At 40.3% G+C, this 24059-nt stretch overlaps 1 protein-coding gene across 1 annotated transcript in view; it reads left to right on the top strand.

The window, feature by feature from the left end:
• Positions 1–3089: 3089 nt before the first annotated feature.
• Positions 3090–24059, top strand: part of LOC134323518 (spondin-1-like) — a 42998-nt gene continuing 22028 nt past the window's right edge. Inside the window, exons 1-2 of the mRNA XM_063005053.1 lie at positions 3090–3119; positions 18945–19078. Coding sequence (XP_062861123.1) covers positions 18972–19078 — 107 coding nt within the window. The 5' untranslated portion in view covers positions 3090–3119; positions 18945–18971. The remainder of the gene's footprint in view (positions 3120–18944; positions 19079–24059) is intronic.

A 24059-nucleotide genomic window follows, 5' to 3' on the forward strand; every position in this document is an offset into this window, starting at 1 on the left:
TGTGAGGCGACAGTGCTACCCACGGAGCCACCGTGCCACCCCCACAGTGTGTAAAACATGACGTTAAAGTCCTAATAAATAAATAAATAAATATTGTTTTGCCATTGTTTTGGGATAAGAAAGAATGTATCACTTTGCACCTGTTAGTGTTGGCACTGCTAGTGGGCTTGCATATGTGTGTGTGTAAATGAGACACAGATGAGGAGGTAGAATCTACTGAATGGTTGAGCTGGGCATGATGGTTTAGAACAGGCTGCTCCTGATCCTGGACTGTAGTAGCAGTTCAGTACTTATGTTTCTCTGATGAGACTGGCATGTCAGTGCTGCGGGTTTGAGCGCATGTGTGTGACCCACAGCGTGTATTCAGCATCTCTGAACCGCACATTCACTCCCACTGAGTCAGTCAGTGTTCAGGGTTCCTGTCAGTGCTTGAACGGTTCTTAGTATTCCGTTCGTGTGCAGTCCGGCATGGCGGCAGCAGTCCCTCCTTAACAGAGGCGGAGATTGGACCGTCGCTTTCGTGCCCTAAAGTCAGCGGGGCAGAACATCGGCAGGAGTTTTTAAACCGAGGACAACTTTATTTTCGGGAGGGGGCTTGCACGGGCATCGCTGGCATGACGGCAGGACCGGCAGTGTGTGTTATGATGCTGCTGTGCCTCCTGGTCGGATCTGTATTCGGAGCGTTCGCGTTCACCGAGGAACCGTCGGACAGGGTGCACAAGTCGGATGGGTACTGCAGCTGGATCTTACGGGCACACGGTGCCAAAAAAGAGAGCTACTCCGAGTTTCGACTCCGCGTGGAAGGAGAACCGGAGACCTACCAGCCTGGGAGCACTTACAGAGGTATCGTTCATCTTTAAAGTCCCAACATCTTCCACTTAGAACTCAGCAGCAGTCCTGGCATTGCCTGTCCTGGCATCCCATCCGAATGGACTGGACCCCTGGTTCAATGTCCTGACCTGCATGTTCAGTCATTTTTCTTGCAACTATTGTAAAATAGAGTGCATGTTGATGTTGATTGATTTTAATAATACATTCTATGTATCACTTTTTCTATTTCTTTTTAACTTTCTTATTTATTACATTCAAAAGTAAGAAATACAAAACACAAAATTACCTGTCTTTTTACTCACAAAATATTTTGTTATAATGAAAATATGAAACACCTTTACCTTCACAGTGTGATGCTTGGAAATTCTAGTAAAAGTCAGTCATTTGTTCAGTATTTAGCAAAAACAGCATCATGTTTAGATTTAAGCTCTGACCACATAATTGTAATTATATAAAATATATATTTCTAAAAAAAAACATACCCATATGCACTAAAATATTGTTTGAAGCCATCATGGCTTCAATTCGAACATTCCTTTCAACCCTTTGTAAATACTGAAAATGCATCTAGTACAAAATTTTTAGTCGGTTCTGGTGCTTTCGGGAATGGAACAAAGGAAATGTGCTCTCATTAGAGTCTTCTTTCGGCACGGTGGTTCAGTGCGTAGCACTGTCGCCTCACAGCAAGAAGGTCCTGGGTTTGATCCCCAGGTGGGACGGACTGGGTCCTTTCTGTGTGGAGTTTGCATGTTCTCCCCGTGTCTTCGTAGGGTTTCCTCCGGCAGCGCCGGTTTCCTCCCATAGTCCAAAGACATGCAAGTGAGGGAATTGGAGATACTAAATTGTCCATGACTGTGTTTGACATTAAACTTGTGAACTGATGAATCTTGTGTAACGAGTAATTATCTGTTCTGCCATGAATGTAACCAAAGAGTGTAAAACATGACGTTAAAATCCTAATAAATAAATAAATGAACACCCCTTGGACAGGGCGTCAGTCTATCGTCGGATCACACACACACACTCACCTATTACCTAACTCACTTCCACATAAAGGCAATATAAAGTAGCCAGTCCATCTACTGCATGTTTGTAAAGGTGGTAGAAAATCACATTACTTAAAGGAAACCCACATGAGACAGAGAGAACAGGCAAACTTTCTGACATTGACTGTGAGATTGTACCCATGTCCCCAGGACTCATGCTGCTGTGCAGCACCCACTGTGCCACTGTGCTGCTTATGTAAATGTATAAGCTTATAAGTAAACGACCACATGATCTCTCTAAAACGTCAATTAAATGATTTAAGAAGCTGTCCCAGCTTAATAGATCATTATCCACAGTGGATCGTTCTGGTCCTCATACCTGATTTGGCACAGTTTTTACATCGTATGTCCCTACTGAAACAACCCTGCTTAATTTATCTGGGCCTGGGAGCAGCACTGAAGCACACTGACAAGTGCACCTCCCAATGCCTAGGCTGTTCAGCCATCCCCTTTTACCCAAACATAGCCAATCATGACTGTGTAAATGCCTGATTGGCAGATAGTTGGATCTCAGCGGTAGTGAGCAAGCGTATTTTACCGCTGAGCCACACGAGCACCCAGTTTCATAGTTTACTAATTCAGTTTATTTATGTGAATATTTATTTATTTTATATTAATGTTAGAATTATGTAGTTTGTCATTTGCAGTAATTGTAAAAATTAATACTGAAATAAACTGCAGTCACTTCGAAAACTGCTGACCTAACTGGACCTAATTTTAATCCATGTTCATGTTTTACCATCGCTTTGTCTTGGTCTGGGTAACAGCGGGTCAGGTTTTCCTGGGATAATTGGGAACAGTGTGCTAACACTCCCCGGACGACGATGCCCTCAAACAAGACCCATAACGCTTAATTGCTTGAAATGTTTATAGCTACAATTGTAAGTTGCTTTGAATGAACTTGTCTGTTAAATGTTGGAAATGTAAATAAATATTTAACTTAACCAATATTCAGCCTACATTTATATTCACACTAAACCTTGTTTCATGCAGCAAATGCAGAATGTTGCAGAATAATTTACACCAAAAAGACGATGCATATGTGAAGTCTTAATCTTAATATTTTACAATACCCTTTGTCCATGTGATCAGTTTCTAAAACATTTACCTGTTTTGTTTGTCCTTTTTTTCGTAGTCACATTATATACCACAAACACTGCTTACTTCAGAGGCTTTACACTAATTGCTTTAAAGGACGGACGAAATGGAGAAAAAGAAGAGGATTATGCTGGCAATTTTCAGGTAAGAGTGTAAAAACAATGCACATCATAAACAGTGACAGGGTTAGATTTAGGCTCCAGCCACATGAATATAAATATATTTTAAAAAGATTCACACAAAACTATGGTTTGAGGGGGCCGCTCAGGTGGCGCAGCTGTAAAACACACTAGCACACCAGAGGTGACATTTCGAACTTGTTGGTTCGAAGCTCAGCTCTGCCATCTGGCAGGCTGGGCGGCTACACGAACAACAATTGGCTGTTGTTCATACAGTGTGGTAGCCGGAGCCGGGACCTCTTAACTGATGCAATTACGACCTCTGCTGGCTGATTGATGGCGCCTGCACAGTCGAGGAATAATGTGGACAGGGTGTGGCTCTCTGAACAGAAAGCTGATCCGCATATGAACTCGCCTCGTGCAGGTGAAAAGATGCAGTCAGCTACTGCACACGTGTCGGAGGGGGCGTGTGTCAGTCTCGCTCTCTTCAATCAGAAGTGGAGATCAGCATCGGTAGAGAAGAAGCGTAATGCAATCGGGTAATTGGATATGATTAGAATAAAAACTATGGTTTGAGGTCACTAAACACATAGTGATGTGTTTTAAAAACTTTTCAGTCTGTTTTAGTGCTTCTGGGACCAGAACTTTAACAGCTCAAAACAAAAAGAAAAACCAGAGACAAAGATGGCAAAAAATGATTGTAGGCCTGCAGCTAGGTTTTCTGTGTTTTGCTGTTATATTATTATGTCTGTTACACTATATGACCAAACGTATTTGGATACCTGACCATGAGCTTGCTGGACATTACATTGCAAAAACAAATTTTCTGAGAAGGCTTTTCACAAGACTTTGAAGTATGTCTGTGGGAACTTGTTCCCATTCAGTCAGAGCATTTGTATGGCTGGGCTCTGATGGGTCAAAAAAGCCCCAATTGATATATCAGTTAATTCCAGAGATGTTCAGTGGGGCTGAGGTCAGAGCTCTGTGCAGAACACTGGAGTTTCTTCAAACCAAGCTTTTCTTCCTGTCTTTATAGACTTTGCTTTGTGCACAGGGGCACAGTTATTCTCAAACAGGAAAGTACCTTCCCTAAACTGTTGCTGCAAAGTTGGAAGCTTATAATTTATAATTATATAATTAACAGGTTAACAATTATGGTGCCTGAAACACGAATTTAATGAATAGAAGCTAAAAACACTGCTCATTTTTAATACCTGCTTCAATATTTGAATATGTTTTATTATTAGAACATTTATTATTATTTTTAAACAAAGAACAAATTCAATTCAGTTATTCAGTCACATGACTGTGTCCTGCACTCAAACTGAGCTTAATAAAGACAAGATTTGATGATTTTGGTTAGGAGGAAAATCCAAAGCCCAGACCTCCTATTGAACAACTATGGGATGAATTGGAACGTAATTTCTGAGCTATTTATTTATTTATTTATTAGGATTTTAACGTCATGTTTTACACCCTTTTTTTTACATTCATGACAGAAATGGTAGTTACTCATTACACAAGATTCATCAGTTCACAAATTTATTGTCAAACACAGTCTTGGACAACTTAGTATCTCCAATTCACCTCACTTGTATGTCTTTGGACTGTGGGAGGAAACTGGAGCTCCCAGAGGAAACCCATGCAGACATGAGGAGAACATGCAAACTTCACACAGAAAGGACCCCAACCACCCCACCTGGAGATCAAACCCAGGACCTTCTTGCTGTGAGCTGACAATGCTACCTACTGAGCCACCGTGCCGCCCTCATTTATGAGCTAAGCCTTTTTTGTTCAACATCAGTGCCTGACCTGACAAATGCTTTGTGGACTGAATGGGTCACATGAATGACATATTCCAGCATACACACTACAACATCTAGTAAAAAGGAGTAGACACTTAAAGCCACATTGGAGGGTTAATATATTAACATCCATGGATTTGGAATGAGATGCCCTCAAGCTCAAGTCTGGTGTCTACGTACTTTTGGCCATATAGAGTACATATCTCTGAAAAGTGTTTGTAGACTCCTCAACTTAACTGTAGCAGCTTCCCCACTTCACCTTATGCTGTTACTTGCCTGTACTGCTCAATTTATGAGTCTCACGTAACACCAGAGAGGAAAAGAAGCAGAAATTGCCCCCTAAACTGCCTCATAAACAGTAAATCTGATAGAGCTTCTCATCGCAGGTTTTTCTTCTGCACACAAGTGATTTCTTGCCTTGTACACAGGTGGTTGAGGAGGTTTAATAACTCCCACCCTGGTGCCCAGATTTCTATTTGTTCACAAGCTCTAATATTCAGACAGAGAATCTGGAATTTTATCACCAAATTGGCACCATAGTTCTTCAGCTCCGTCTGTACACTGTTTTTTGTCTTTCTCTCTGTGGTAGACTTTTTATTCTTCCCTGTACTACATTTGCAGTATTGTACAGCTTAATTGGGTTTTATGTAGAAATAAATCAAGCTTTCTGAGAAAGCAAAAGACCCAGCTCTGACCTCATACCAGCTAGATGGCAAGGGAAGGGTATAAACCGGTCTGGTTTCCAGAAAAAGAAAAGGAGTTATTTTTTGTCAAACTGAAAATAATGATTTGCTATTACATTTATTAGGCTTTACATATTAGTAATGAGTGATTTCTTAATTTTCTTTTAATTTTTTAAAATACAGTCTAGACCCTGGTAGTTTGGCTTACTTTTGAGTCTTGCTTTTATGAAGATTTCTTTACAGAGTGGTTTTTCATTCTCGCCCTTGGCTTGCTCATTATAGGTTTTGAACCTGCATTGAAAACAGTATTTTATTGTTAAAGGGCTATACTTAATTTGACTTGACTTGATAACTGCAAATTGTTACTCCCTTTCTACTACATCCCAAAGGTGTTTTGTTGGATTGAGATCTGGTGACTGAGAAGACCACTAAAGAACATTGTTGTAATGTTAAAAGTAGGGCTGTCGTTAATTGCTTTAATTAACGCGATTAACGCATTAAATTGTAATCGCGATTACAAAAATTAATTGAGATTAAAAATTTTAATCAAACAATTTTTATTGGGCTATGTTTGTGCCATGTGTCTCTGTTTTAATTTGCGCTGCTTTATCAAAGTAACATTGTGTTTATACTGTATAGAGATAACAACTTTTCCAATTTGCGCTGTGAGTTAGAAATGACTTGAGCTGCTGCTGCTACATATTGCGAAATGTAAGGGTATTTTAAATAATAATTTTTGTTTTAAAAAAGCGTGAAAATCACTACACAAAATCACTACACAAAAAATCATCACTACACAAAATTACAGTTATTAATTGACGCTTTAATATCATCTTTGGTCAGAGCACGCATGTGTCTCGTCGGGCATCTGCGCGCACGGATACGTGTTACAGGCTAAATGAGCTCAGACTTCATAACCTAACTTTATTTGGATGGAAAGCCCGTGGACTGTACACGGAACATTACAAACACTGCTGTTAAATGGATCTCAAAGGACTGTATAAACGCTTTAACATAGTTAACAGTGTGGGTCGACAGGATGTTATACTGTTGCACAGGGGCGTAACTACAGGGGGGGGCGGGGGGTGTGGCAGGTGCACTGGGGCCCATGGTGTGGGGGGGAGGGGGGTCCCTCCACGACATTAACTCAACCACTGACCTCACTGCCCCCCCATTGGCTGCACTCGCCAGGTCGTTATTAATATATTACAATATTTTCTTTAAGTAAAATTAAAATAACTAAAACTGTGCATTAAAAATACCAGAGCCAGGAATCTGTACTTGAAGTGTAACCTCTGAGTGAGTACTTTTAATTCATTCTGATCAGCTATCAGCATATGCAATTTGTGGAGGGAGCCCAAAATTTCTTTTTGCACTGGGGCCCATGAGCTCCTAGTTACTCCACTGGTGTTGCATCTAGAAATGGTTTATATTAGTACCCTGAGCGCCTGTTTTCAGTGGCAGGGTTACGAACAGGAAAAGATCCTCACTTTGTCATTTTAAATAACTGGCTGAAAGATGGGTAACTGTTAACAACTCTGTATAGGCATTGGCTGGCCTTCTAAAAATAATTTAGATTTAATAATTTTATTATAATTTTATAATTTTTTTTATTGGTAAACATGTTCTTGCAATAAAAATATGCATAACTGTTCAAATTGTGCTTTGTTATTTTTGCACGTGATTAATTGCGATTAATCTCGATTAAAAATTTTAATTGCGTGACAGCCCTAGTTAAAAGGTTATGAAACCTGTTTTTTTTTTTTGGTTTGTGATATAGTATTTTGCTTGAAGTAGCCTTTTATATTTCTAATGGCCATTAACACTAACACTTTCTACCAACCTGGACTGTTGAGACAAGACAGGTTGGCTCCATGGATTCATGGGCCCATTGATGTTGGCACCAAAATCTGACCCTGCCATCAATGTTAAGCTGTCCAGTTTAGATGGAATTCTTCCCACCCCAGCATCAGCTTTCTGTTCTTAAGTTGACAGAGGTTGCACCTGATATGTTCTTCTGCTGTTGTAGTCCAGCTACCTCATAGTTTGATGTGTTGTGCATTCTGAGATGCTTTTCTGCTCACCACAGTTGTACAGAATTGACATTTGAGTTACAGTAGACTTCATTAACGAGGCATTTCTATCTTTAGGATTGCTGCTTACTGGAAGTTTTTTGAATTATTGCACCATTCTGAGTAATCTGTTATGCATGAAAGTCTTAGCTCATAAGCAGTACACAAACCAGCCCATCTGACACCAGCAGTCATGCCATAGTCAAAATCACTGAGATCACATTTTTTCTCTATTTCTAAAGTTGATGGCCCGTATCTGCTTGATTTTATGCACTGCTACTACAAGATTAATTGATTAAATAAATACATGAATGAGGTGTCCTTTATAAAACGTTTAAACATTTATTGTTAACAGGAGTATAAAATTAATTATATAGGTTAATAATATAAATTAATTATACAGTATATCTGTTATGCCTTCAGACCCATTAGTGTTCAGGTTTGACCTTACATGTACTTTAAGTTCCAACATCAATCTTTTGACTGAATAGCATTAAACTTTCAGACACACCCCAAAATCTTCCCACAAGATTAGAGGTTTTTCTAGGTGCAGCACCATATTTATGGTTTTAAAATTAGATGTCTAGCAATCTCATGCTCGGAAGATCACATACTTTTGGCGACATGGTGTATACACAGACGTAAAAACCTGTAAAAGTTTGTATACTAATCATATGAACCAACATTAAATTAACCACCAGTCAGTTGAAAAAAGCTTACTATCAGCACCAGCTTGTTTTTCAGCCTAAAAGTTTGGCTTTAGCCCCCAGTTGTCAGCAAACAATGATTGATAACACTCAGCTTTGAGCTAGAGACAGTGTTGGCATGACAACCATTCAAGCAGCCATGTTTATGACAAACACTAAATCTGAATAATAGTCAGATGAAAAGAAATTGTTTATTTGCCAGTGTGAGAAAATTAATAGAATCGACTCTGATCAAAGAATTTTCAGTCTGCATCCCAAATCACATAATTCAGCACTTAATATTAGGCTAACGTAGTTCCTTATTCATAATTGCATTACTACATACACCGATCAGCCATAACATTAACACCACCTCCTTGTTTCTACACTCACTGTCCATTTTATCAGCTCCACTTACCATATAGAAGCACTTTGTAGTTCTACAATTACTGACTGTAGTCCATCTGTTTCTCTACATACTGTTTTAGCCTGCTTTCACTTTGTTCTTCAAATGTCAGGACTCTCCCAGGACCACTACAGAGGAGGTATTATTTGAGTGTTGGTTAAATCTCAGCACTGCAGTGACACTGACATGGTGGTGGTGTGTTAGTGTGTGTTGTGCTGGTATAAGTGGATCAGACACAGCAGAGCTGGAGTTTTAAATACCGTGTCCACTCACTGTCCACTCTATTAGACACTCCTACCTTGTTGGTCCACCTTGTAGATGTAAAGTCAGAGACGATCGCTCATCTATTGCTGCTGTTTGAGTTGGTCATCTTCTAGACCTTCATTAGTGGTCACAGGACACTGCCCACAGGGCGCTGTTGGCTGGATATTTTTGGTTGGTGGACTATTCTCAGTCCAGCAGTGACAGTGAGGTGTTTAAAAACTGCTGTGTTTTATTCACTCATACTAGCACAACACACACTAACAGACCACTACAATGTCAGTGTCACTGCAGTGCTGAGAATAATCTACCACCTAAATAATACCTACTCTGTGGTCCTGACTATTGGAGAACAGGGTGAAAGGGGGCTAACAAAGCATGCAGAGAAACAGATGGACCACAGTCAGTAATTGTAGAACTTCAACGTGCTTCTATATGGTAAGTGGAGCTGATAAAATGGACAGTGAGTGTAAAAACAAGCAGGTGGTCATAATGTTATGCCTAATCAGTGTATTTTGGCATGCTAATAAATACATCAGAAATTTGGGACAGTCCCAAACAACAGCTTGTAACTCATCATGTTTAGAATTATTGTCTTGCTGATTGATGATGATGATGCTGAGTGGAGATGATAAATGCCTTTGAATGGTGAAGTACAGTAAGTTCTCTAAGCACAGATTTACATTTACATTTTCAGCATTTAGCAGACGCCTTTATCCAAAGCGACTTACAGTACTGTTACAGTATACAGTCTGAACAATTGAGGGTTAAGGGCCTTGCTCAAGGGCCCAACAGCAGCAACCTGGCAGTGGTGGGACTTGAACCAGTGACCTTCTGGTTACGAGTCCAGTACCTTAACCACTAGGCAATGGCTTGCCAGATGTAACCCAAAGCAGACTTTATCAAGTTTAAAAGCCTAGAGAAACTGTTTTGGCCTTAAGAAAGTAAAGCCACGAGTAAAGGGGTAAAAGCAATTGTGCTTTTTTTATATACAACATGAAACAGCTTATAGGTTCCACTCATAGCTACAAATGAAAACCCCTTAATCCTCTTGAGAGTCTTTTGGTCCACAAGCTTGGTTTTCTTTTTGTCTATTGTCCTTCATCATACTGTAGTCAGGTTCTTATGCACTACCTCACTTTAGAGACCAGGGAACATTTCACTGTTTTCCCTTCTTTTGTCAGCCAGTACAATTTACCACTTATGCAATTGGTCAAGGATGTCTCTGTCTGGAAGGCACTCTCAGGATGTTTATTGAAACTGGGCCGCAGGGGTTAAGACTGGATGTGGGTGAAATTATGGTTTATATTGTGTAATAGTGAAAATGTTTGCTGGTAGCTATGTGGCTGTAAAAGAAAGTCAGATTCAATTTCCACAGGACTCCTTCAAACCAATGAAAGATGAGGAACGTGTCAAATGTGCCAACATTTTCTATTTGAATATGAGTATGCCAAAACTTAAAGTCTTAATAAGTAAAAAGAATGGGCAAGAATTTAGAGATTACCCTGCCCCAGTTTACTGTTTACACAGTCTGTATTAGTGTGGTCAGGAAATGATGTTGGACGACAAAGCCTGGCTGTTGGATTTACTGTTCATACTCAAAGGTGCTCGTAGGTCAGGTCATATTAGGGTCAGCAGTAGCTTAGAGGTTAGGGCTCTAGTAGATGTCACTTTCCTTCTTCACAAACTCTCCCCTCCTCATTGGGAATGTTTCCATCACACCTTCTAACTGGGTACGAAATCTTGGTGTGCTGTTTGATCCTCTGCTTTCATTCAGACCTCATGTGAAATCACTATCCAAATCAGCCTTTCTTCACCTTCGCAATATTACTCGTCTCCGTCCCTTTCTTTCATTTGGTGGCGGAAACACTGATACACGCTTTTGTCACCAGCCGTTTGGACTACTGCAATTCCTTATTGCACGGACTTCCCGGTAAAAAACCCTCCGTTACCCTGCAAACTATACAAAATGCGGCTGCTAGGGTCCTGACATTTACCTGAAAGTTTGACCACATCACCCCTGTTCTGGAAAAACTACATTGGCTGCCAATTTCCATGCGTATTAAATAGAAAATTCTGGTCCTCACTTTTAAAGCACTTCATGGTCTCGCCCCCACCTATCTTACTGAACTTCTCACACGTCGCACACTCTCACGCAGACTAAGGTCGTCAGACACAAATCAGCTTTCTGTTCCTAGATTTAGGATGTCCACTATGGGCGGCAGATCCTTCAGCGTTTCCGCCCCAACACTCTGGAACTCTCAGCCCTCGACTCTTCGCTCTATTTCTTCTCTTTCTGTTTTCAAGGTGTCTCTAAAGACCCATCTCTTCTCACAACATTTTCATTCTACTTCCTGAACTTATATTTCTAACCTATCCTCACTCACTTCTGTTTGTTTTTGTTTTGTTTCCACTCTCTATTACTGTACAGCGACCTTGAGCTTGGTGAAAGGCGCTATATAAGTTGAACTTATTATTATTATTATGTACATAATAATTAGGTACACAAAACTAGGTTTATTGGGACATGGATTGATGAGTCTGCTGTTTAGGAATTACTAATTACTCATTGCCCAGAGCCCTGACCCTAGACCCTGAACACCTTTAGAATGAATTAGAATGTAAATTGTGAGTCAACATCCGTGCCTGACATTATACAGTGGGGGAAATAAGTATTTGATCCCCTGCTGATTTTTTAAGTTTACCCCCTTACAAAGACTTGAACAGTCTATAATTTTTATGGAAGGTTTATTTTAACAGAGAGAGACAGAATATCAACAAAAAATCCAGAAAAAAAACATTAAATAAAAGTTATAAATTAATTTGTATTTAATTAAGGGAAATAAGTATTTGATCCCCTACCAACCAGCAAGAATTCTGACCCCCACAGACCGGTTATGTGCCCATGAGGCACACAAATTAGTCCTGTCCCTGTATAAAAGACTCCTGTCACAGAATCAGTTTCTTCCATTCAAATCTCTCGACCACCATGGGCAAGACCAAAGAGCTATCAAAGAACGTCAGGGACAAGATTGTAGACCTGCACAAGGCTGGAATGGGCTACAAGACCATCAGCAAGAAGCTTGGTGAGAAAGAGACCACTGTTGGTGCGATAATTCGAAAAGAAGAAATACAAGATCACAGTCAATCACCCTCACTCTGGAGCTCCATGCAAGATCTCACCTGGTGGGGTAAGAATGATTCTGAGAAAGGTGAGGTCAGTCCAGAATTACACGGGAGGAGCTTGTCAATTATCTCAAGGGAGCTGGGAGCACAGTCACCAAGAAAACCATTAGTAACACACTTCACCGTAATGGATTGAGATCCTGCAGTGCCCGCAAAGTCCCTTTGCTCAAGAAGGCTCATGTACAGGCCCGTCTGAAGTTTGCCAATGAACACCTGAATGATTCAGAGAAAGCTTGGGAGAATGTGATATGGTCAGATGAGACCAAAATTGAGCTCTTTGGCATCAACTCCACTCGCCGTGTTTGGAGGCAAAGAAATGCCCAGTGGGGATGGTGTTCTTGGGGTCATATCCAGCATTTCTCTGTTCCTAGCTCCCTTGAGATCATTGACAAGCTCCTCCCGTGTAATTCTGGACTGACCTCACCTTTCTCAGAATCATTCTTACCCCACCAGGTGAGATCTTGCATGGAGCTTCAGAGCGAGGGTGATTGACTGTGATCTTGTATTTCTTCCATTTTCGAATTATCGCACCAACAGTGGTCTCTTTCTCACCAAGCTTCTTGCTGATGGTCTTGTAGCCCATTCCAGCCTTGTGCAGGTCTACAATCTTGTCCCTGACGTCCTTTGATAGCTCTTTGGTCTTGCCCATGGTGGTCGAGAGATTTGAACGAAAAAAACTGATTCTGTGACAGGAGTCTTTTATACAGGGACAGGACTAATTTGTGTGCCTCATGGGCACATAACTGGTCTGTGGGGGTCAGAATTCTTGCTGGTTGGTAGGGGATCAAATACTTATTTCCCTTAATTAAATACAAATTAATTTATAACTTTTATTTAATGTTTTTTTTCTGGATTTTTTGTTGATATTCTGTCTCTCTCTGTTAAAATAAACCTTCCATAAAAATTATAGACTGTTCAAGTCTTTGTAAGGGGGTAAACTTAAAAAATCAGCAGGGGATCAAATACTTATTTCCCCCACTGTATATACACCAAAATCTTTGTTGGGAAGACTGTTATAGCTACATGGGGGGCAACTCCATATGAATATCTACACCAGTGAGCTAAAACATTGACAACTTGCCTAATAAGCTTTTTTAATAAAAAGCTCTGACCTGTCAAGACATGGACTTCAAGGAAAACAAGCATCAAGGCTCTTCTCTGTACTTGCACCCAAGTTGTGGAGCGAGCTTCCCTTGTCTGTTCGAACATCCGAGTCTCTCGCTGTCTTCAAAAGACGATTAAAAACCCACATCTTTACTAAGCACTTAAGCTGACATGTACTTACTAATGCTCTTATTTGCCCACAAAACGGTTCTAACAGGGTTTCAGCAGATTTGTATTCGTGGACTACTTAAACTAGAGTATGGTAATGTTCACTGTGGAAGCACTTTTGTAAGTCATTAGAGTGTCTGCTAAATGCTGAAAATGTAAATACATTTGAAGGAGTCCTGTGGTGTCTGGTACCAGGACTTTACCAGCAGGTCCTTTACCTTCTGCATTTTGCGAGGTGGATCATTCCTCAGTGCATCTTGCAGCAATTTCCAGTTTCAATGGCTGCATGCTGATTGTAGGTGCTTTCAACACTGGAAGGGACCTCGTACAGAAGGGTGTGATGCACTGCTTGTTGTAATACATTTACCTTATCACCAGAATTAGAATGATCTGCAACTTAAGCCACAGTAGTTCATTTGTTGGTCCATACCTGATGCCTTAGCCTTCATATCCTCTATTATTGATGGTGGTCATATAGTCAGGTGGCCATATAGTGTGGTTTGGTAAACTGAAAACTATGTCTTTTGACCATGATTTCAACCAGCTGGAATCTACCTTGGCCTTTGTGACCTGTAGCTGAATTAGTTTGAGGTTCATTGAAGATGAACCCTCTTAAAATCTAAGCTATGTGCAAGTAATTTATCTGTGTTTGAGCAGCCCTGCAGCACTCAGCTCTGGTTTTGTTTAATATTGGTCTTGTTGTTGTCTCAGCTGGAACAACAGACTCACCATATTCAGTCAGTCAAACATTGCAGGTCAGAGGTCAGCTTGCCATTTTTTAAAGAACTGGACCTACTGCATTCTTACAAGATGCCATGGAGATTCAGAACGCACACATGGGTAACTTATTGTTGCTAGCATTTTAAACCCTTTACTTGCCAACTCATGTTTTGCATATTTTTGGGAGGTGGGAGGAAACTGGTGTACCCGGAGAAGAGAATTAAAACTTCTCACAGTTACTTGCAGTGGATGCTTTTTTTAAATTATGTTGAATGGGTTTGTGGTCAGGGGTCAGTGCAGGCCATTGGAATTTCTTCACATCAACCTTGGACCACATGGACCTTGCTTCATGCACTACTTCTTCAGACTGTTTGCTGAAAGTTGAAAATATATCATTTATTTTAAATTACAGATTTCTTTGTATTTATTTATGCATTTTCTTCCAATTTAGCATAGTCAATTTGTCCTCTGCTGCTGGGGGACCCCTGATTTCAGTCGAGGTGGGTATATTGCTGCTCACGCCTCCTCCGACTCACGCGCAGCCCTTTCCAGAACCCTTTATCATTTATGCACTCTGCACAGGCTCCTCTCTATCTGCCAATCAGGGTCCTTACACAGCGTTTTCAGGACCCCACCCACACAGTCCAGTCATCCCGCCCTAGCAGAACCGTGTCTGCTACCAATTATTCCCGCTAGATGGCGCCCAGCTGACCGGTGGCAATGCCGGGTTTCGAAACGAGGAGTTCAGAATCTCGGCACTGGTGTGCTAGTGGAATATCCCGCTGCGCCACCTGGGCGCTAAATTACTGATTTTATATACCTTTCAGCAATTGGTGTAGCCGAAACACCTGAATTCAAGAATTAGGATGGGTGTCCACAAACCTTTGACCATATACTGTGTTACCAGTACATAACAGGTAAAGGTAATTTTGTGAGGTTCCCATTGTGCCTGGTAATAGTACCACGTAATCTACAGTGTATCACAAAAGTGAGTACACCCCTCACATTTCTGCAGATTTTTAAGTATATCTTTTCATGGGACAACACTGACAAAATGACACTTTGACACAATGAAAAGTAGTCTGTGTGCAGCTTATATAACAGTGTAAATGTATTCTTCCCTCAAAATAACTCAATATACAGCCATTAATGTCTAAACCACCGGCAACAAAAGTGAGTACACCCCTTAGTGAAAGTTCCTGAAGTGTCAATATTTTGTGTGGCCACCATTATTTCCCAGAACTGCCTTAACTCTCCTGGGCATGGAGTTTACCAGAGCTTCACAGGTTGCCACTGGAATGCTTTTCCACTCCTCCATGACGACATCACGGAGCTGGCGGATATTCGAGACTTTGCTCTCCTCCACCTTCCGCTTGAGGATGCCCCAAAGATGTTCTATTGGGTTTAGGTCTGGAGACATGCTTGGCCAGTCCATCACCTTTACCCTCAGCCTCTTCAATAAAGCAGTGGTCGTCTTAGAGGTGTGTTTGGGGTCATTATCATGCTGGAACACTGCCCTGCGACCCAGTTTCCGGAGGGAGGGGATCATGCTCTGCTTCAGTATTTCACAGTACATATTGGAGTTCATGTGTCCCTCAATGAAATGTAACTCCCCAACACCTGCTGCACTCATGCAGCCCCAGACCATGGCATTCCCACCACCATGCTTGACTGTAGGCATGACACACTTATCTTTGTACTCCTCACCTGATTGCCGCCACACATGCTTGAGACCATCTGAACCAAACAAATTAATCTTGGTCTCATCAGACCATAGGACATGGTTCCAGTAATCCATGTCCTTTGTTGACATGTCTTCAGCAAACTGTTTGTGGGCTTTCTTGTGTAGAGACTTCAGAAGAGGCTTCCTTCTGGGGTGACAGCCATGCAGACCAATTTGATGTAGTGTGCGGCGTATGGTCTGAGCACTGACAGGCTGACCCCCCACCTTTTCAATCTCTGCAGCAATGCTGACAGCACTCCTGCGCCTATCTTTCAAAGACAGCAGTTGGATGTGACGCTGAGCACGTGCACTCAGCTTCTTTGGATGACCAACGCGAGGTCTGTTCTGAGTGGACCCTGCTCTTTTAAAACGCTGGATGATCTTGGCCACTGTGCTGCAGCTCAGTTTCAGGGTGTTGGCAATCTTCTTGTAGCCTTGGCCATCTTCATGTAGCGCAACAATTCGTCTTTTAAGATCCTCAGAGAGTTCTTTGCCATGAGGTGCCATGTTGGAACTTTCAGTGACCAGTATGAGAGAGTGTGAGAGCTGTACTACTAAATTGAACACACCTGCTCCCTATGCACACCTGAGACCTAGTAACACTAACAAATCACATGACATTTTGGAGGGAAAATGACAAGCAGTGCTCAATTTGGACATTTAGGGGTGTAGTCTCTTAGGGGTGTACTCACTTTTGTTGCCGGTGGTTTAGACATTAATGGCTGTATATTGAGTTATTTTGAGGGAAGAATACATTTACACTGTTATATAAGCTGCACACAGACTACTTTTCATTGTGTCAAAGTGTCATTTTGTCAGTGTTGTCCCATGAAAAGATATACTTAAATATCTGCAGAAATGTGAGGGGTGTACTCACTTTTGTGATACACTGTATGTAACGTCTTTAATAAGAAAGCAGATTGTGTAAGAATGACAGATGGGAGAAATTTATCCCTTGTTATTTTAAGAACGATGATGATGAGGTTTTTGATGATGAAGGTGATTTGGTGGTGTAGTCCTTTTTACGTATATCAGTATTATTAAAACTGTTCCCTGCAGTCACCACCTTTAGTGTTGTGCCGTCGACTTAGTCCAAGACAGGGCAGAAGAAATCATTTTGCTCTTTTATTAAAAAGAATCGTTCACTGATATGAATCGGAGAACAGGAGCAAACAAACAGGCAGACTTTAGCAGCATACCAAACACACAGAAATGAACTGTGGTAAATAAACTCAAGCACACGAATCATTAAACTAACTACAATAAATGTTTTATAAATCACCACTGTTCACTATTTCAATAACATCAACAAATGTAATTAACATTTACTGGGTTATTTGCACTTATTTTCTATTTAACCAGTAGCTGACTTCATTATAAGAATACCACACCCAATGGCTGTCCAGAGCAAGCAGCAGCACATCATGGGAAATCCAACATACTGTTGCTACTGTTTATATGTTAGCTTTTGCGAGCTAGCCGCATGTCACAGTGTAATATATTTGTAATTCACTGCCCTGCAAAGTATAAAGTCTAGCAGCACCATACATGTATGATTCCATGTTCTGGTTACTGACAGTCAGTGTTCAGTAAATTTGGCAAACTGTTCACTTATTAATAATGAATTAAATGGACAGTCTAACCTGTTTGTTGCTAACAGTTTTTTTGGATTTGTTCTTATTTTTACTTTGCAAGCCTGTTGTATAAAAGCAGTTAAATTGATGTCATCATGACAAAACACTTTCTTTTGGTTGCCAGCCTTGTTTATTACACTAGCCCATCATCACTGAGGTCCAAGTTCGAATCCTGGTGGTGATATCGGCCGGTCGGGCGTCTACACAGACATGATTGGCCATATTTGTTGATGGCCGAAGCCCTGCAATGTATTTGCGCCCTGTCCTGCCATGTGCCTGGTGTTTCCCAATGGAACCAGATCTGCCACAACCCTGAACAGGACAAAGTAGTTGATGAAATAAAATAAAAACTTTATTTTGCTTAAACCAGTGTTAGGATGTATTACAGGATTTCTCTGTATCCACAAATATAGTGTTCCTATGAAACCATTTGTAAGCCCAATTGACACTTGCACTATTGACTAAGATAAGGGGAAAAAATTGACTTGCTCCAGACCCCACAAGAAACCCCACCAAATAATACATAAAACCTAAAATAACAATAATAGAGTAAAAGCAAGAATTCTATGATTATTATTTGTCCAAAAGTATTTGGACACCTGAGCATGAGCTTGTTGTACACCCTGATCAACGCACTCTTTTCCCATCTCTGTGCAGGCGCCATCAATCATCATCAGTCATGAGAGAGTCCCTATCCGGCTTCTCACCCTGTATGAACAAGTCAGTCGTTGTTCACGTAGGCGCCGCGCCCAGCCAGATGGCAGAGCTGAGTTTTGAACCGATGAGTTCGAAATGTCAGCTCTGGTGTGCTAACGTGTTTTACCACTGCGCCACCTGAGTGCCCTTTATGTGATCTTTTTTAAGTCTTCATATACCTTGCTTTGTGTACACGGGCACAGTCATGCTGTAACAGGAACGGACCCTCCCTAAACTGTTGCTGCAAAGTTTGCAGCATATAATTTCCTAAATATAATTGATTTAGCAATTGTTGTGGCTGAAACACATAAATTAAAACAATTAGAAGGGGCATTTCAGTACATTTGACCATATAGTGAATGTACTCACTTCTCTGTATTAATAAGACAAAGAGCACACAGCTCTTTGGATTTTTTTACTTAGTGAAAACTGGTACTAATGTGTCCTTCATACTTCTGTAAAACCAAAGTGACATAAAATGAGCTTTCAAAAAGTGGGAAATAGCTGTTATTAATATTTCATGCAACAGAACAGAAGTTTCATACAAATTTGTGTCACTAGGAACAGAACCAACTCATGGAAATATTTTATAATAATTTTATTGGAGATTGCAGTGAGTACCAGATAGAATTTTACAATAAAACATTTGTATTCAGTGTGTTTTTCTTATAAAAATATCAAAACCTTGTTTTTGTCTGTTTTATAGATCATTGATGAAGAGGACACTCAGTTTATGACCAACTGCCCCCCTGCTGTGACTGAGAGCACCCCTCGCAGGAGGACTAAAATACAGGTGTTCTGGACAGCGCCTCCATCAGGCAGCGGCTGTGTGGTGATAAAGTAAGTGGCTAATTTAAACCTCTTAACTTTTCAGGGTTCAAAATTTAAGAGTTTGAAAACTTGTAGGTCAGGGATAACACATGCTTCCTCTGAGACTCGTAAAGCCAGGTGTAGTAAATTAATTCTAAATGGGTTTTTTTGATGATTGTAGCAAAGTTTAAGAAGGGTTCTTTCCTGTTCCAGCATGACTATGCTCCAGTGCACAAAGCACAAGCCACAAGGACATGGTTCAAAAAGTTTGTTGTGGAGTTTCCACTGAACACCTTTGGGATGGCCTGAAACATGAACATTGATTGGGCGCCAAGCTGACTTGTGACTGACCCCACAAATGCTCTGTTGCATAAATGGTAAATTCCCAAATATATAACCAAAAACCTTGTGCAAAGCTTGTCCAGAAGAGTGCAAGCCACAAAAAGAAACAATCAATTGTAAATGAATGCTTACAGTATTGGAATGGCATGTCCAACCTCACCGTCAGGTGTCCAGATAATCTGGATGTATAAAGTGAAACTGAGAGACAGTGTGACAAAGTTATATAACCACTACCTTCCTGCCTCCACCTTATTTGAGTGAGTTTGACAAGGGCCAATTTGTGATGGCTAGACGACTGGGTAAGAGCATCTCAAAAACTGCAGCTCTTGTGGGGTGTTTTCGGTCTGCAGTGGTCAGTATCTATCAAAAGTGGTCCAAGGAAGGAACAGTGGTAAACCGCGTCAGGGTCATGGGCGGCCAAGGCTCACTGATGCACGTGGGGAGCTGGCTCGTGTGGTCCGATCCAACAGACGAGCTACTTTAGCTCAAATTGCTGAAGAGGTTAATGCTGGTTCTGAACCACCTACCTAAGCATTTTTGCAGACCATGTTTTCCATGGAAACTGTATTCTCTGATGGCTGTGGCCTCTTTCAGCAGGATAATACGTCCTGCCACAAAGCAAAAATGGTTTAAGAATGGTTTGAGGAGCACAACAACCAGTTTGAGGTTTTGACTTGGCCTCCAAATTCCCCAGATCTTAATCCAATCGAGCATTTGTGGGATGTGCTGGACAAACAAGTCCGATCCATGGAGGCCCCACCTCACAACTTACTGGAGTTAAATGATCTGCTGCTAACATCTTGGTGCCAGATACCACAGCACACCTTCAAGGGTCTAGTGGAGTCTATGCCTCGATGGGTCAGGGCTATTTTGGCAGCAAAAGGGGGACCAACACAATATTAGAAAGGTGGTCATGCCTGATCGGTGTAAGCTACCCTGTGAATGAATCATTATCTGGCCTATTTTATATGTAGATTACTAGGACTGTTAAAAAAAAACCTGGTCCAAGTAATACAAAACTGTGAGCTGGATGGCAACGTTGCAACATTGTTTTTTAGCAGAATGCATGACAAAAAGAGAAAGAAACAGAGAGAAAAATAGCAGGGATATGTATTACATGACATCTTGATCACTGTATTATGAAAGCATGAAGTGAGCCTGTCACTCCAGGCTAGGAAGACACACTTCTATTTAGGGTAGCTGCATCTCTTATCAATGTACATTGGCTGTCCTGATGAATGATGAGCCTCCTGTCTTTCCCATTTCCAGTACCAGTTTTCATTCTCTCTCAAATTGGGGGATTAGAGTGCCTAGGTTCATATCAGTCTCAAAACTGAAGAGTGAAGACAGACAGTAGAAAAGGAAGAATTATGGAGTGGGATTGAGTGACAGCAGGGGAAATGAAGACTACATGAGGGAAATGATGATGCTGAGAAGTGGATGTGTAAAAAATGGAAAAAAATATGGCATACTGGAAATTGGATGTTACACACTGGAGACCTAAGTGAAACACTTTCAGCGCAAAACAAATAATTAAAATGTTTATTTACTGAATTCATTTAATTAATTTAAATGGGTTATTTACCAATATTGTTTTTTTCTAGCCATCTCTGTAGAATATAAATCTTACTTATTTTATTTTGTTTATGTTTTAAGTTAAAGTTTCTGTGGAAACACTTTTCTTCAATATGAGAAAGTATCAGAAAAGCTGAAAAAGAAATGAGGACGTGATGCTGTTAATGGAGAAATAATACCAGTTATGCCAAGTTCACACTACATGACTTTCCAAGTCATCAGGTTGCTGTACAGTTCACACTACACAACTGGATCTCTTGTAATCGGGAGTCTTTCAAGTCAGTGTGGCTTCACACTACACGACTGATCGGTGATAGGGGGTTTCACATTATACGATCTATCACCAACTGGAATCGCAGATGAGCTCCTCTGGTCTCCCAAACTACGTTTTGTCACGAAAACACACGCGAGAAGTAACGAGGGGTTTAATGATACCACGTCCAAACATGCATGTTAACAAGAAGCGAACAATCAAAGTTGTTTGTGCGCTGATGTGCAGCGTAAAAGCAAAGAGGAAAAATAAGGGATTGTCTGTTCTGTAGTGAGTTGGAGGTTAATAAGTATTTTTTGCAATGCTTTGTTGGTATTATGGTTTGGCGTGGACGATAAGGTTACAAATACTGTAAAACTTGAGTGTATGCTGATGTATTCTGATAGAAACTATATTATGCCCCTGTCCCATGTTTTTACACTCCTCCCCCGAGTTTCCAAACCCTGTACCTTGCGTTATAATTGGCTGTAGTTCGACACTGCACTCACTGTCATTCGGCCGACTGATATCCAGATATTTAACAGGCAAGATATCTCTCTTCAGTCGCAAAAATCAGGGCAAAAATCGTGTAGTGTAAACTAGACATTACTCTTTATAAAATAGGAGAATGTAATGCCATCTGTCCATGAGCTCAAGCTAGGCTGTTATTGGGTATTTCACATAAGTTAAAAACTCTATCTCTTAAACATACTCTGTTTCTCTTTGCTAAGTAAATTGTTATTATAATTGTGATTCTGGAATTTAATCTTGAAAACTGGCTGGGCCAAGCAAGCACCTTGCCTTCTTCTATTAAATAAAAAAAACTTTGGCTTTAGGTTTGCCGTTATACTGAAACATCCAGATTTGATTTTCTATAATTTTATAATTAGTTGGTGTATTACTTAGTTAAGCAGAATGTTGTTTGGTTGTTAAGGTGCTGGACTAGTACTTAAAAGGTTGCTGGTTCAAGCCCTACCACTGCCAGGTTGTTGACCCTCAATTGCTTAGACAATATACTGTCTCAGTACTGTAAGTTGCTTTGGATAAGAGCATCTACTACCTATGTGTTCATGCACAGACATCTTTATTAACCAATCACTGCAAAATTGGGCAGAGATTTTGGTTTTCTGAGCTACCCCCAATACAAAGTGTCAATGTTATTATCTAAGTGCATGTATAATGAAGCATAAAGCATGTGTGAACAATATGGTAGACAGGGCTATTTTACAGATGGTCCTCAAGACAGCTGCAAGGCTACAGACAATAAATAATGATGAATGTTTATTTAAAACTGTAAAGATTAAAAAAGTGGCGTATTTGATGGACTCCCAATCAATGAAGGCTTCAAGTGAGTACAGTGGTACCTGGTAACTCGAAGTCCCCTAAACTCAAAATCTTTGAAACTCAAAATTTTTACCCTTAAACTTGACGTGTTCAGCCTGTATTCTGTTCAGTAAAGGTGCATTCACAGGCGGTGCACAAACTGAACGGAATACAGTGATCCAAGATCAAGCATCTACAGGATTAATAAGCATAAGGAAACAATAAAGAAGTAAAGGTAAAGTGCAGGTTTTATTGTACTTTTATATTGATTTTAACTGTTTTTCAATTGTATTTCAGTGTTTTTATATTATATTTATGTTATTTTCAGTGTATACGTGTCAAAAACAACCCCATTGTTTTACATAAGCCTAAAATATATGCAGTTCCACGGGACCATGGAACGCATTAACAGGTTTCCCATACATCCTTATGGGGAAAAATACCTTAAAACTCATCGCCTTTTAAACTCGACACCAGTCCCAGAAACAATTGACGTCAGTTTCAAGGTACCACTGTATTATGATTTCAGTGGTGGGGTGTAAACAAGTGAAAAGCTTTTTAATGACTTTGGCTGTGTCCCTAACACAGAAAACCTCTTTTTAAAGAGTATATCAATACCAAAAAGTCTGATATAACAAGTATAAAAATGTAAAAATAACTGGTATAACTGAAACAACATGATGCTACATGGTTCCCTGAACTAGATCTAATCTTACAAAAAATAGACTTTTTGTATTTATTCATATTTCTTGTGTTATTTAGACTTCTTGTCATACTGTGTGTGAAACAGGTAAAATTGGATCAGAGGTTTATGCAAATCCTTAGCAGCAGACAATAACACAGAATGCTGTCTTATTCCAGCAAGAGAAATCAACCATTGTTCACTCGTTCAGCAGCAGAACAAATAATTCTCATGGTTTTGGAACTCCATAATAAACAAGTGCATAGAAATGTAATGTTAGGATGTGTCTTTACACATGTGTACACTACATGGCCAGAAAAGTCAGTTTTAACTGGTTTAGTTAAACTGGCTATAAATAGCTTAGAATTTAAATGAAAGCATTTAGGTTTTTTTTATTAAAATATACTTTTAGTAAATATATTTACTTTCACTTTTCACTTTTGGCATTTCCTAGACACTTTTATTGAAAATAACTAACAATTATGATAAAATACAGTCCAATTATTAAAAAATGGCAGTGGTGGGGCGTTAACCAGTAAGCTTTAGAATCAGTCCAGTAATGCCTAGTTCACACTATACATTTTTGCCCTGCAGGTCGCCGCTAGATGTGGCAACTCGGAGGCAAATTGCCGTTCGCTATGTGCTTGTAAATCGGCTCTTGATTGCTAAGTGTGAACTGTTCTATGACTCGATCCAAGCGGTTCGCCAATCAATCACAGACTCAAGAAAAATATGTAGCATGCTAAATATCTGGACCTGTCAGCGACTCAGAATCATGTAGTGTGAAAGGTGTTGCGATCAGGTTATTATTGTTGTGAACGCAAGATACAGAGTGTGTG

This window comes from Trichomycterus rosablanca, chromosome 11 (assembly GCF_030014385.1).
Source record: "Trichomycterus rosablanca isolate fTriRos1 chromosome 11, fTriRos1.hap1, whole genome shotgun sequence".
NCBI classification, from domain to species: Eukaryota; Metazoa; Chordata; class Actinopteri; order Siluriformes; family Trichomycteridae; genus Trichomycterus; species Trichomycterus rosablanca.